The following is a 15,804-nucleotide window of genomic DNA, read 5'->3' as shown; positions in this document are numbered from 1 at the left end:
CTGCTAGCTATCACCTCAGCATGCAGAGTCTCAGAACTGCAGGCGCTTATGGCAGTGGAACCTTTCATCATTTTCCATCAGGACAGAGTATCTTTACGCACCAACCCTTCCTTCATGACAAAGGTAGTATCCAGTGTGGCTCTCAGTCAGACCATACACTTGCCCACCTTTTATCCAAACCCACAGAGTAAAGGAGAAAGACTCCTTCACTCTTTGGACATTCACAGACAGTTACGTTACTATTTGGACAAGACAAAGACCTTCAGAAAATCTGACCAACTCCTTGTATCCTATGCACCAGGCTCAGAAGGAAAGTCTATTTCAAAACAGACCATCTCCAAATGGATAGCGCTTTGCATCCGCTTTTGCTACTCACACCACGGGAAAGCAGTGCCTGCTAGTATTAGGTCTCACTCTACCAGGGCTACAGCAACCTCAGCAGCCTTCCTCCGAGGAGTTCCAACAAAGGACATTCTGGAGGCAGCTACCTGGAGTTCAGTACACACCTTCACCAAGCATTACCACCTTCCTCTATACTCAAAAACCAGAGCTGGATTTGCCACTGCAGTTCTGCAGGGCATCTTAGCTGCACCTAACCCAGTTTAGCTCCTACCACCCAACCATAGCTTTGGGACTCTACCCAAGTGTGATGACTGCAGCAGCATAGCACGATGAACATAGTACAGTTTTGTACCTACCATAAATGTAGATGTTCGAGTGGTTATGCTGCTGCAGTCCAGGTTACCCTCCCTCCATCCCCTCTACTTAACAAGGCTTTTCTTATACCTCCATGTACTTCAACCTTTGGGATGCATGTCTATATGGTGTATTTGCTTACAAGTAGTACCATTGTTTTGCACTAAGGTATGTTTTGCAAGCTTCTTATTTTGCCTTCTTAGTTTGGGGCACCTGACATTTGGGGCACCTGACATCTGGGGCAAGAAAAACTGAAGAAAATGGCGTCGGCTGCCTCTTTTATACCCCTGCCACACTGACGTCAGGGAAGAAGCAATGACAACCGACGCCAGACCAAGGCTTTGGAATTCAGGCCGACTGCGGGGGACTGCCTGACGGCAGGATAACCCAAGTGTGATGACTGCAGCAGCATAACCACTCGAACATTTACATTTATGGTAGGTACAAAACTGTACTTTCTTCGTATTTCACTGTTGCAGTCATTACATTTGGATAATCTGCTGGCAGGTTGCCCTCAGTCGGCCTGAATTCCAAAGTCTTGGGTCCTGCGTCGGTTGCGGTCTCCTTTTCCATGATGTCAGGTCATCAGGGGTATAAAACAAGCAGCCGATGTGGGTAGAGTGAAGGCCTGTCCCATGCCTTTGCCAATCATAGAAACTCCTGTTGTAGGCATGGTATGAGAGGAGTCATTGTTTCCAGACTGTGACACTGTTGACTCCATAAATGTTTTAGGTACCATTGAAGTTTCCTCATATTCAGTCTTGCATATGGAACCAGTAGGATGCAGGATGCCATGAAGCCCAAAGCCTGCTGAGTTTGTCTTGCAGATAATTGGGTTTTTGTTGCCATCAGTTTGAAGTAAGTAGTCAGTTGCCTTTGTCTGGCATGAAGTAAGCCATGTGGGCAGTTGACAGAATGCCTACTTCCAATTGTCAAAGGATGCATATATCATGCCTTTCCCATCCACCTGCTGCAATAGCTCTTCAAGTGAAATTCATCTATATATCCAGTTATTGCAGTCAAAATCTACACCCTGACCTTAGGTTTTGGATGGCCCCATAGTAATGTATGTGACGCAGTTAAATCCAAGTAGATTTCTTCACTGTACTCAATGCCCTCCACTGTGACATTAGCAAACAGTTTTGAAGGTATGGGAGGAGAAACTGACATAGCATAATGTAGGCTCGAGCCACCTTACCTCCAAGGTCTCACTCTTGATATGCGCCCATTAAGGAATGATATTCTTGCGAAATAATTGCTGAAAGAGACATCTAAATAGGCCAGCCCGCTTGCCTACACATGAGCTGTCAAGCTGCTGGTATGTCTGTCCTGTAACCTCATCCCCATATGAGCCTATAGAACCAGGTACTCTTATTTAGTAAAGAGGAAGAATTTGGTTATATATGACAAAGCTGGTGCAGCCTTCATACTCTGTGCTTTAAATCCGTGTAGAAAGATGAAGCTTTACCAATGCACATCTATACATGTATATTGAAGAATGCAAGTAGATACTCAGGTTTTTACGAGAGTAAATTGCCTATGCAAAAATGGCTATTAGACATGACCTAGCTGATGCCCTTGCATAAGGATGGATGGGAAATTCTCTGTCTGTCTCTCTCCTTCTGTACACACACATACACACACACACACAAATACACACAAATTTATACAGAGCATGCATTTGTTTGCCAATATGAGAATCCTGGCTATATGGGAAAATTAATTATAACCCTGTTACCTGTTGTCCAATGTAAGCAAAATGACTTTGGGTTCAGGACCCAACAAAAAGATGGAAGCAGACAGCTCTGTCTTGATCAAGGAGAATGGTGAATATGTACCCAAATCCATGATATGACCGGTGACAAAAAGCCAGGAAGGCAGCTGCTACTATAGTAACTAAACTGAACCATAGTGCTAGAATATTTAGTGGCACCATAGACTCTGACTTTTGGTGATATTAAAGAGGGTCTGGCAAACCATCTGGTGATTTAAGAGAGGAAGACATGACATTGCTGTGGTTGTGCTTAGCTGAGGTAGAAGAACAATGACATCATGCTGGGACATTGGTAGGAGATGTAAGAAGCACTTTGAGGAACTCCTGAATCCAATGGACATGGGCTGTCCTGATGAGACAGTACCAGAAGCAGTCAATGGGATTGGGTAACTTTCCACAGATGGGACCACAATTGTGATTAGTGATTAAGTAGCTGTGGGTGAGATTGTGGATCTAGTAGGAAATGTTGAACTTGCTGTATTTTGTTTGATTAGTGTTGTCGCCTCACAGTAAGATGCTGTGTGGTTCGATTCTCAGCTAGAGCGTCTTCTACGTGGAGACATGCGTGAATGGGCGTACCTTCGTTGAAGGTTGTGCATCAGGGCTCATAACTCAGCACGTAAAAATCAAATAACAATCATTAGTGGACCAAAGTTCCACTGTGGCGACCCCTAACCGGGAAAAGCCGAAAGAAAATACACAGTGTACCTTTTCAATTCTGCTTGGAATGAGATGGAACAATAAGTCTGGAATGGTAGGTGGTTCCCATTTTAATAAAGGGAACAGGAGGGTCCAGTTACACAGGGATCATATTCTCTTGGAAAATATTAACTGTGGTGCTGGAAGGGAGATTCCAACTGACCAGTAAAGATCAATAAGGATTCTACCTTGTTCATAAAAGAGCAAATGAACGCATCTTCCTTGCATCATTGTTGCAGGGTCAGGTAAGTTTGCCATTGTTGTCTACAAGTGTGTGGACTTGGAAGAAGACACATGATTGTGTAACCTGGAATGTTTTGTGGAGGAAACTGTGAGAATAAAAGGTTGCAGTCCTACTACTGCATTCCATATAGTTTCTGTATGTGACAGATAAGTGCTGTGTTTGCAGTCAAATATGTTCAAGTTAGGTGCAATACTCCATTATCGCTTTGTACTACTACTATTTATTTATTTTACCAGGGTAGTGTACTGCTCAGATTTACATTTAGAGATCTGCTTTGGGTATCTAAGGGTGTGTTTTTACTGTGCAGCTTATTTTGCCTTCTTAGCCTGAAATGACCATGATCGCCAACATGCACTGGAATAGGTTGCTGGAGAGTGTAAAACAACAGGGATAGAGCAGAGCACCTCTAAATATGATGACATGGTTTCCTTCCAGAGTAGATTGCTTTGTGCAGGTAAGGAGGGGATAGCTACCCCAAGTTCAAGTATTTTGAGGTTTGCTTCATTAAGTGAAGGTGCAGGGGATCAGTAAACTAATCAGTGGTTTGAAGATGAAATTTGTCATAAGATGAGGCTGTCGATAGCTACCCCAAGTTTAAGTATTTTGAGGTTTGCTTCATTAAGTGAAGGTTCAGGGGATCAGTAAACTAATCAGTGGTTTGAAGATGAAATTAGTTATAAGATGAGGCTGTCATTTCATTGTCTAGTCTCCATCCTAACATATTGTCACAGAATTTCAGTATTGAGTGTATGAAGGTGGTGATGGGTACAAACAGGAGACCTAAGGTGATTTTGCAGAGTAGATTTGCTCACAGTCTGTGACATTGTGTATAGCCTGGGAATCTGTGAGAATGGCAGAGTGTACCCACTGCTTCTTCATGTTTAGAAGAGTAGTCAGTTGTTGAGTTGTTGGGATTTGGGCACCTAACAAAGAGTTATTTATCTGTCTGTCTGTCTATCTATCTATCTGAATTTGTTTATTTTGGTAATGCACTGACCCACTAAGGACCAGTTTCAGACATGGCTGTAATTATGGCGAGGAAGCAAAGTACAATAAACAATTCAAAATAAACAAAAGGATTTAACATTCAGCAAGTAAAAGTCATATTTGAGATCATGTAATGAATATATTTTGCAGTGTTTAGATCATGTATACTGCGGTGTGTGCAAGTTATCTTGAATGCTAAGACCATGCTGCTAGAAATATGAGTGAAAACATTTTGAGTAGGGGAAGGAGGGTGGATGTTAAGCGGGCACTTCCCATGGGACCTGTACCAAGCAGAACCAACCAGATGAAGGCTGTGGAGTACACCCTCAATGGATCACTACATAATATTGAAAGTTTTAAATACCGAATTTCAAACTTTCGAGACTATATAGCTGAAATCCCTAATTACTGAAAGACCAGAAGCACGCATTTCAAAATCCCAATCATCGGGAGTTTGACATTCGCACTTCTGGTGCTACGGTATGGTGGAAGGTCAGGTAGGTATCTATGTTTAACTGTGTTGGTTAGGGGTTTAGTGTGTAAGTGTGTGTTGTGACTGTGATGTGTGTGTTCGAGGGGAATGTAGGTGTGTTGGTGTTTCATGTGTTTGTGTATGCAGTGCAACCTTGAAGTTAGACTGTTTAAGTAGGGGGGCTTGGGGGGGAGCAGCCCCCCACATGGGGGGTGCAGGGGGGGGGTTCCCCCCCTGTTTGTCTGTAGTTTAGGTTTGTGTGTTTGTATTCTGGGGGAAGGTGTGTGTATGTGTGTGTGGTGTATGTTGAGTGTAGTTTTCGGTAGTTTGAATTTCGCGGTTTTGATGTTTCGGTATTTTAGTGTTTCAGGTAATTGGTCTCGGGATTTTGGGCATCAGTAGTTTGGGTTTTCGGGATTTAGTAGTGGTTCCCCCTCAACATGCTCATTAAACAATATCTTTCAGCTTGCTTGGAGTTGCAGATGATGACCTCTGGACTTTTGTTAGGGATGTTGATGCCTGTTCTGTCCAGTTCAGCTTGCTTCCACTGTGGCCCTCACCAGGACAAGCAGTTTAGAAAATGGACAGACAGATTGACAACTGAAGTGCAGCATTTGTCTGATGCTGTAAAGATGCACTGCTTCAAAGTTTTTTTTTTTTTTTCAGAAAGCATTCAATGCAAAGCAGTGCAATGCTTCAGTTTTGTCAGCATGAAATTATCTAATGTTAACACTTGTATACATTAGTGAAGGCAGCTCAGAATGTATTGAATGTATACCTTTATCATATAATCTGATCTGCATTTAAGGGCTATGTAACAAATAATCCAAGAACAAACGGCCACTGAACTATATCCGTTTATTAACTGAAACCAAACCAACGTATTGTGAGCGCTTTCATACAATCAAATGTTGTACTTCATCAGACAAAGTTACAAACACAATCTATTCAATTTAAACTAAAAACAGTTAGTGTCATGATGATGTAATTTCCTTTCTTAATTAATATATTTCAAATCAAGCAGTACTTATTGTATTCACAGTGTTCCCTAACCGCTATATACATATCTATGCCCTCTACAGCCTATCATAAACATTCATCTATGCTTATAATATTCTTAAAATACATTTATAAAATACATGTAATGATAAATTAAATATAATACCAATTAAATAGTTATAAATAAATATCAAATCTCTGTATGACTATACATATCTAAAAATCTAAAATAAGCATTTTACAAATATGCTTTCTTATATAGATTATCGTACACCTTCATGTTAATACAATACCTGTAAGAAATGTGTTAAATAAGCAGCACATCTATGATTTATAAACATTTATTATACATCTAATTCATTAGCAGATTTAATTTTTTTTTAAGCACCTTTAATTTTAATATAGGCGCTATAGAGTTACGCTCGTTAATGCCTGGCCAAGTATCTGCTTGCAGTCTTATTTGTCATTCTAGTTCCTTTAGCTCTAAAAATACATTCCATGCTGTTTTATCATCTATTATAACTTGGTCTATAATAGTATAAGTAAATGAGTGCTCTGGATGACTGTTAACATGTTTGGCTAGAACATTATTCATGTTTGACTTCTTCATTGCGTATTCATGCTCATATATACGCTGAGACAATTTTCTTTCAGTTTTCCATATATAGTAGGCTAAGCACAGTTTACATTTGCTTAAATAAAACCACAGCTTTTGATTCACAGTTATATTTGCCTTGTATTTGGAATGTTTTACCCCTTACTACGAAATCTGTACCCACTTCTATTTTGTGGCACCATCTACAAAAAACACATTTTTTCTTACCTAGTACTTTGTTGATGTTATGTTCCTCTTTATATTTTAATAACTTTCAAGTCTCTCCCTTTTCTGTACACAATGAATGGCTTGTCTCCTATAATATTATTCAATTCTTCATCTTGGTTCAGTACACGCCAAGTTTTCTCAAAAATCCATTTTAAAATGGTAGCTTCTTTACTATATGTGATTACTAATGCTTCTGAGAATTTGTTACTCTTATTTTGATTTTGATTATTGTTTTCAGTTATTTGAGATGCAACACTATGTCTTTCTACATTCTCATTTACAATATCCATACTAGAATTTTTATTATCTAGGATAGGTTTAAAAACACCTCTCTTTCTTTTGTTTATAACTTCTTCAGTGATGTCACTTAAAAAAGTAATGGGATATGATCTAATGGAAAACATAGATTTTAAATTGGAACATTCTTCCAAAAAAATGGTCTTCTGTAGTAATCATACGTGCAGCTCTAACTACTTGTCCTTTGACAACGGATTTTTTATGGTGTTGAGGATGTGAGCTGCTATAATGCAAAAGACTATTGGAATATGTCTCTCTCCTGTATATGCGGGCTATATATCTATTTTCTATGTAGTCTTTGATGTATTTCATATAGTCGTTGCTAATATTCCATGTGGATTTAAAAATGTTGTGGTTCGGCCTACATATAACAGGAATTCTTCAAGTATGTCTTGTGTTCCTTGCCAAATAATACTGACGTCATCTTGAAATCTAAAGTAGGACTTAATAAATCTATTAAATCTGCTATTGAAGACATATTTCTTCTCCCAATAGGCCATAGTTATATTAGCATAAGCTCCCCCACATGGGGACCACATTGCAATGTCTTTAGTTTGTAAATAATACTCTTTATTGAATTCTAAAAAAATTGTAATTCAAAACTATTTCTAATAGCTCTATTAATAAATTGATTTTATCTTGTTGTATATGATTCTCATGCAACATTTCGCTAGTCCATTCTAATCCTTCTTCTTGTGGAATAACAGTGTAGAGATCAAACACATCAGTTGTTACGAATATATCATTACTATTATATTCTATGTTGTTCATATATTGTAAAAATGACCACGAATCCGTATAAATTTGTTTTTGATTTTTAAGGATATTTTTGAACTCAAAAATCTATATATTTAGCAATTGCTGATGTAATGGAGTCTCTTCCATCTACTAAGGGGCGCATAGGTGGATTAGAAATAGATTTATGCACTTTGGGGGTAACAAAGAACACAGGGACTCTAGCAGGTGATACATTCAAATAATTATACAATTCTATACTAATGTGTTTGTCTATAAACCTGTCATTTAACTGCGTATATATAATTTTATATGCACCATTGATTTCATTCATTGACTCGATTGAGATGAATAGTAGAGGAGAGGCTTCTACACTTATGTTGCAGGAACTGGAACTTTTGTGGTAGCTTAGACTCAATGCATGCTTTCCACCGGGCTTGAATGAAATTACTTTTATTCTATGTGTGCTAAAATTAAAGAACCTTAAGAGATAGTAGCTGTACATACATTATTTTTGTTGGATGGTTAAATAATAGATGCTCATTAGCCCTAGGGATGTTATAATTGCTAAGTTACACCCACCTTTTATAGGTTAAAAGAAGCGTTACACAACACAGTTTTTTATGAAAAGACTACTATTTCCATGGGTCACTGAACATTAGCTATAAGTAAAGTGAACTAACTACTATTTAATTTACTACATGTTCCATTACAAGATAACAGAACTTTGTTTTTTTTTATAAAACTAAGGCACTCAGTTTACCTAATGACTTAACAACAACAAACTGTTTGACTTCAGTATTTTAGGATTATACCTTTAAATTATGTGACTGAGCTTAATTGGCTTAATTGTATTAACAAGTATGAGTCACTATGATAGTACTTAAAATTGTTTTTTCTTTCTGAGCACTACTGTCTGAAGAAGTTAGGTGAAGTGTTTCCTAATGAGAAGCGCTTTACACTTTGTGACTAGGATTTTGTGCAGCCAGATCGTTTTTAACTTTTTATTGCTTGGCAGTTACCGGAGTGTTACTGATTTGCTGTAAGCTTGTTTTACTCGGCTATTAAACCTTGTTGGGCTTTGCAGTGTACGCTCTTCTTGTCTTGCGCCTGTTAGTTTTTGGTCGTTTTTAGTAAACATAGAGTTTGATTTCCTCAGCCTTCTTTTGCCTAATGTGTGTTTTTTTTAGGTCACTCAACCAGACAAGGGTTTTGGGCAACTGGTAATTTGGGCTAGGCTCCTTTATGGCCCATTGTACTGCTAGCCTAGTAACCACTAATATATATACACATATATATATATATATATATATATATATATATATATATACACACACACATACACAGAGAGAGAGAAATATTCATCTGTTGCATGTCTCTGTGCAAAAGGTCATCTATATAAGCATCACAAGGACTGTAGCTGTGGGAAGGCATACTACTTGTCTGGTACTTAAGTTTAAATGCACAGCAAGAGACTGTACAGGAAAAGTGAAACACAGTACCGAAACATTTAAGTCACTGACATTATTTCCTGAGCCAGGATTACTTACAAAAAGAATAAAAAAGATCTGCTCTCTGCACAATGGTCTTTCTAAAGTTACTAAGCAGTTTACCAGAAATCATGGTCTTTAAAATAAAAAAAAAAAAAAAGTGTATGTTAAAAAGTCAGGCAAGTTTTATTAGCTCAAAAAACGTGTGTGTTCTACACATAGATTTACTTTTGCAGTTTTGCTAATAATACTTCATCTCACACAATGCCATGAAATTTGTAATATGCTGTTAGGCTGTCTAATAGTAACAAAAGCACTGAACTTTCATATGTATAGCGCTCATAATTCTGTTATGGAAACAACAACGGATGTCCTCCGAATCCCACATGGTAATAATGGACTTTACCTTTCATTAAACTGGCTGTCTAATTTATTGAATTTTTGTAATTTGGTTCTCTATTAATCGCTTTCTCATAAAATTGATTTAACAGCAGTTGAGGTCTCATTGATTCTACATTCTTTTTGAACAAAGCCATAGTAATTTTGTTTAGATGCTACAGCTTTTCATAACGATACACCTAAACTACCACTTGCTATCCTTAGGATTAACAGGACACTCAAGTATAAAAAAATACTTTAGTCCAAGGAGGCTTTCATTAAAGATGCCATATGAAGACTGTGTAGAGCAAAGAGTTAAGCAGAAGCTAAAAAATCCTCCCACGTTAAATGATGGCACTACCATGGCTATAAATCCTCCCACGCTAAATGATGGCACTACCATGGCTGTAAATCCTACCATGTTAAATGATGGCACTACCATGGCTGTAAATCCTCCCACATTAAATTATGGCACTACTATGGCTGTAAATCCTCCCATGTTAAATGATGGCACTACCATGGCTGTAAATCCTCCCACGCTAAATGATGGCACTACCATGGCTGTAAATCCTCCCACGTTAAATGATGGCACTACCATGGCTGTAAATCCTCCCATATTAAATGATGGCACTACCATGGCTGTAAATCCTCCCATGCTAAATGATGGCACTACCATGGCTGTAAATCCTCCCACGCTAAATGATGGCACTACCATGACTGTAAATCCTCCCACGCTAAATGATGGCACTACCATGGCTGTAAATCCTCCCATGCTAAATGATGGCACTACCATGGCCGTAAATCCTCCCATGCTAAATGATGGCACTACCATGGCTGTAAATCCTCCCACATTAAATGATGGCAACTACCATGGCTGTAAATCCTCCCACGCTAAATGATGGCACTACCATGGCTGTAAATCCTCCCACGCTAAATGATGGCACCTACCATGGCTGTAAATCCTCTCACGCTAAATGATGGCACTACCATGGCTGTAAATCCTCCCACGCTAAATGATGGCACTACCATGGCTGTAAATCCTCCCACGCTAAATGATGGCACTATCATGGCTGTAAATCCTCCCACGCTAAATGATGGCACTACCATGGCTGTAAATCCTCCCACGCTAAATGATGGCACTACCATGGCTGTAAATCCTCCCACGCTAAATGATGGCACTACCATGGCTGTAAATCCTCCCACGCTAAATGATGGCACTACCATGGCTAAATGATGGCACTACCATGGCTGTAAATCCTCCCACACTAAATGATGGCACTACCATGGCTGTAAATCCTCCCACGCTAAATGATGTCACTACCATGGCTGTAAATCCTCCCACACTAAATGATGGCACTACCATGGCTGTAAATCCTCCCACGCTAAATGATGGCACTACCATGGCTGTAAATCTTCCCACGCTAAATGATGGCACTACCATGGCTGTAAATCCTCCCACGCTAAATGATGGCACTACCATGGCTGTAAATCCTCCCACGCTAAATGATGGCACTACCATGGCTGCAAATCCTCCCACGCTAAATGATGGCACTACCATGGCTGCAAATCCTCCCATGCTAAATGATGGCACTGCCATGGCTGTAAATCCTCCCATGCTAAATGATGGCACTGCCATGGCTGTATCTCAGAAGGTTACACAGATATGCACACTTACTTTTTATAATATTCATTGTACATGGTGTTGACAAAGAAAAAAGGCAGCCGTTATTGATAGTCCGCAATAAAACTTAAATTGGTTAATATAGCTCTTTTGTTTTCTTGTTGGCTGTCTTGCTGGATTAATCTAACAAGATATACATGGACTGGCAGCCAGAAAAAATCCATTGATTCTTTGATGTGAAGTGAATATGGCTGGTGATTTGAAAAAAAAATAGTCCACAGTTATGGAGGTCCATGCTCCATACACTAAGACATTGCTTAAGTAGTACCATTAGCATAATGATACTAGTATTTATGTGTGATACATGCTGTATCAGATGCTAGGTCTTTGATACTATACATGCTACATATAAATCAGAAATGTACCTGTTTCCTCATGCAATGTAAAGACATGGTACCTTCATGTGCTAGAATTTATTTATTTATTTATAGTTCTGGGTAGTGTGAGTGTGAATTGGAAATTCTGTAATCCAAAATTCAGATACAACTGCAAGGCAATATATGTACATATATATATATATATATATATATATATATATATATATATATATATATATATACACACACATACATATGTAGATAGATAGGTGTGTGTGTAAAAAGCCAGAAATTTAATAAACAAGCAAATTAAATGCAACAAATGTTCCATCTGAGAGCATATAAACCCTGTGTAATACAACAAGCACAAGAAAGGACAAAATGAACGAGTAGACAACATCTTGAGATATAAACAGCAAAGCCAACAGAAAGGAAAAGTGCCCGGAGTTGTAATTAGATGGAAATAATACTTTCAAGTTTAGAGATGCAAAGATATTGGTCTTTATTAATAAACAGTATACTTTGTAAAAATGTAGTATGTGATATATATGTGACTACCTGTAGGAAAGGAAAGGGGAAAAAATTAGGTTGGTTCTTTTCATATATCAAACTAAGGGTGGAAATTCAACAAAACTTTTGAGACAGTACTGTTAGAGAATGTTATCCATGTGATAACTGTTCTAATTTAGAATATGTATAAAGAACAAAGTATTTTACACCGGTAAGCAGCTTCAGGCCATATAAACTAAGAATATTTATAAATTCTAGTAAAGACTGGATAGTGTATTTGGTTGTATGTAGATGCAGATCATTTAACGTGGGACAGATTTCTTTAATGTGGAAACAAAATTTCATTACACATCAGTGACATCGAACGTAAAAGAGAACGAAATGTTCTATGTGAACATACACAGAAGCATTCAGAGGCTATGTTTATCTTTACAGCAAAAGATAAGGTACTTAGTGGTCATAATCAAACAAAACCACAAAAACATCAAATATTAAGTTAAAAAAGAATATAATTTAGTGGACACAAAATCAGGCTTAAATGAGATTAAATAAAATGGCAAGCTGTATGATCAGTTTTTGATATTTTTTATACATGTGTATAGATATATGTATATGCATTTCTTGTACAACTGTTTGAATATTTATGAATTCATTCCATTTGCTAAAAGATACATTGCATTTAACTGAAGTGTTTGAAAGCTATGACACTGTATACCATATAGCGTTCTTTGAGAATTAAATACATGTAACTTTATATGTGAGCAAAGAAAGGAATTTAAACATGGCTGGATTACGATTGAAAGCACTGAAAAAATTGCTGTTCCAGGTGAAACCACTGTCTGCACTGGTGGGTAGCCTTCAAGAAAAAGACCACTAAAAGAGACATCGACATTATAATTTGAGCAGTAGTTATTATTTAGGATTTTGTGTGTGTGTGAGGTCTAATTCACATGGTCGACATTTCAGACCATGTAATAAAAATAAAAAAATAAAAAAAAACACAATGACTTCGGCAAAGCCAACCTGCACCCCCCTTGGGGGGCTCCACCCCCACACCCCTGGAACTTAAATATACTAACTCTGAGATCACACTACAGTGCGGAAGATGGAAATCTTTCCATTCTGCACTGTACGGAGATGCCAGTTCTGTGTCGATCATCTGGTCTCGGCCATATACTCTTCTTCTACATTCTGAAATGTTGTATACTTGTGTGTGTGTGTGTGTGTGTGTGTGTGTGTGTGTGTGTGTGTGTATATATATATATATATATATATGTGTGTGTGTGTGTATGTATATATATATATATATATATATATATATATATATATATATATATATATATATATATATATATATACATTGAGATCAAATAACCAAAATCTGATTGAACTACACAAGCCTATACGTCCAGCAGGCAAACAACTGCTATCCTTTTCCCTCGCATGACTTTGTAACTCCCTGCCATCTCTCATTCGCACCACCCATAACCACTCTACCTTTAAAATCGTACTTCATTCCCATCTTATCTCCCCTCTGGGAATGCTCCTGCTCTCACCCAACATAACTACCTTCTAAGCTACCATTACCCTCACCCCGCTTTCGTCCCACCCCCTGTCACTCCTCATATACCACTTCTTCTTACCATTCTCTCTTTTCTTCCTAGCACCTAATCTCTTCCTATCCCCTGTATACTCTGCTATAACGTCTGTATGATACCTATGCAAATCTCCTTCACTTCCATTTTAGATTTGCCACTGTATGAACTTAGATATTTTGTAAATACTTAATGACATGTTTTTTTTACCTTTTCCCTTGATGATTATGATTTGTCTAAATTGTATAATGTTCTTGCAGTGATTTTCTCCCCGGGACTCCATTGAAAATGGGCTCTTCTTGGCCCAATGGGCTATCCCGTAAACAAACTGTAAAATAAATAAATAAATACATATATATATATATATATATATATATATATATGTGTGTGTGTGTATGTGTGTATATATATATATGTCTTTATGTATATCTTCTTCTTCTTCTTCTTTCGGCTGCTCCCATTCGGGGTCGCCACAGCAGATCAACTGTTTCCATTTCCTCTTGTCCTCTGCATCTTGCTCTGTCACACCAACCACCTGCATATCCTCTCTCACCACATCCATAAACCTTATCTTAGGCCTTCCTCTTTTCCTGTTACCTGGCAGCTTCATCCTTAACATCTTTTTCCCAATATACTCTGCATCCCTCCTCAGCACATGTCCCGACCAACATAATCTTGCCTCTCTGGCTTTGTCTCCAAACCTTCCAAACTGGGCTGACCCTCTAATATACTTATTCCTAATCCTGTCCATCCTCGTCACACCCAGTGCAAATCTTAACATCTTCAACTCTGCCATGTCAAGCTCTGACTCCTGCCTTTTTGTCAATGCCACTGTCTCCAACCCGTATAACTTAGCTGGACTCACTACCCTCTTGTAGACCTTCCCTTTCACTCTTACTGGCACTCGTCTGTCACAAATTACTCCTGACACTCTTCTCCACCCACTCCATCCTGCCTGTACTCTCTTCTTCACCTCTCTTCCACACTCACCATTACTCTGAACTGTTGATCCCAAGTACTTAAACTCGTTCACCTTCACCACCTCTACTCCCTGTATCCTCACCATTCCTCTATCCTTCCTCTCATTCACACACATATATTCTGTCTTAGTCCTGCTGACCTTCATTCCTCTTCTCTCTAGAGCATATCTCCACCTCTCCAGGGTCTCCTCCACCTGTTCCCTACTCTCACTACAGATCACAATGTCATCTGCAAACATCATAGTCCACGGGGACTCCTATTTGATCTCATCTGTCAACCTGTCCATCACCATTGCAAATAAGAAAGGGCTCAGAGCTGATCCTTGATGTAATCCCACCTCCACCTTAAACGCATCCATCACTCCCACCGCAGACCTCACTGCTGTCACACTACCCTTGTACATATCTTGTACCACTCTTACATTCTTCTCTGACACTCCCGACTTCCTCATACAATACCACAACTCCTCTCTAGGCACCCTGTCATATGCTTTCTCTAAATCCACAAAGACACAATGCAACTCCTTCTGACCTTCTCTGTACTTCTCCATCAACACTCTCAGAGCAAACATCGCATCTGTAGTGCTCTTTTCTGGCATGAAACCATACTGCTGATCACTAATCATCACCTCCTTTCTTAACCTAGCTTCCACTACTCTTTCCCATAACTTCATGCTGTGACTGATCAGTTTAATCCCTCTGTAGTTACTACAGCTCTGCACATCACCCTTATTCTTAAAAATCGGTACCAAAACACTTTTTCTCCATTCCTCAGGCATCCTCTCACTTTCCAAGATTTCATTAAACAATCTAGTTAACTCCACTGGCATTTCACCTAAACACCTCCATGCTTCCACAGGTATGTCATCTGGACCAACAGCCTTTCCATTCTTCATCCTCTTCATAGCTATCCTTACTTCCTCCTTGCTAATCCACTGCACTTCATGATTCACTGTCCGCACATCATCCAACCTTCTCTCCCTCTTCATTCTCTTCATTCATCAACCCCTCAAAGTACTCTTTCCATCTATTCAACACACTCTCCTCGTTTGTGAGTACGTTTCCCTCATTATCCTTTATCACCCTTACCTGCTGCACATCTTTACTAGCTCGGTCCCTCTGTCTAG

General features: G+C 38.7%; 2 protein-coding genes across 6 annotated transcripts in view; both read left to right on the top strand.

Moving 5' to 3' along the window:
- GPR132 (G protein-coupled receptor 132) overlaps nucleotides 1-15,804 on the top strand; it is a 921,399-nt gene that overhangs the window by 423,037 nt on the left and 482,558 nt on the right. The window lies entirely within an intron of this gene.
- Nucleotides 9,879-10,493, top strand: LOC122803877 (variant surface antigen E-like). Its single transcript, XM_044073557.1, has one exon. The coding sequence runs from the start codon at nucleotides 9,879-9,881 to the stop codon at nucleotides 10,491-10,493; it is 615 nt and encodes a 204-aa protein (XP_043929492.1).

Source organism: Protopterus annectens, chromosome 6.part0, assembly GCF_019279795.1.
Source record: "Protopterus annectens isolate FY-2018-M chromosome 6.part0, PAN1.0, whole genome shotgun sequence".
Classification (NCBI taxonomy): domain Eukaryota; kingdom Metazoa; phylum Chordata; order Ceratodontiformes; family Protopteridae; genus Protopterus; species Protopterus annectens.
The sequence above is the reverse complement of the archived record's forward strand: the minus strand, read 5'-3'. Positions and strand labels throughout refer to the sequence as shown.

Excerpts from the sequence above, each read along its gene's own strand:
- LOC122803877 (XM_044073557.1), top strand. The coding sequence starts at position 9,879 with ATGCCATATGAAGACTGTGTAGAGCAAAGAGTTAAGCAGAAGCTAAAA.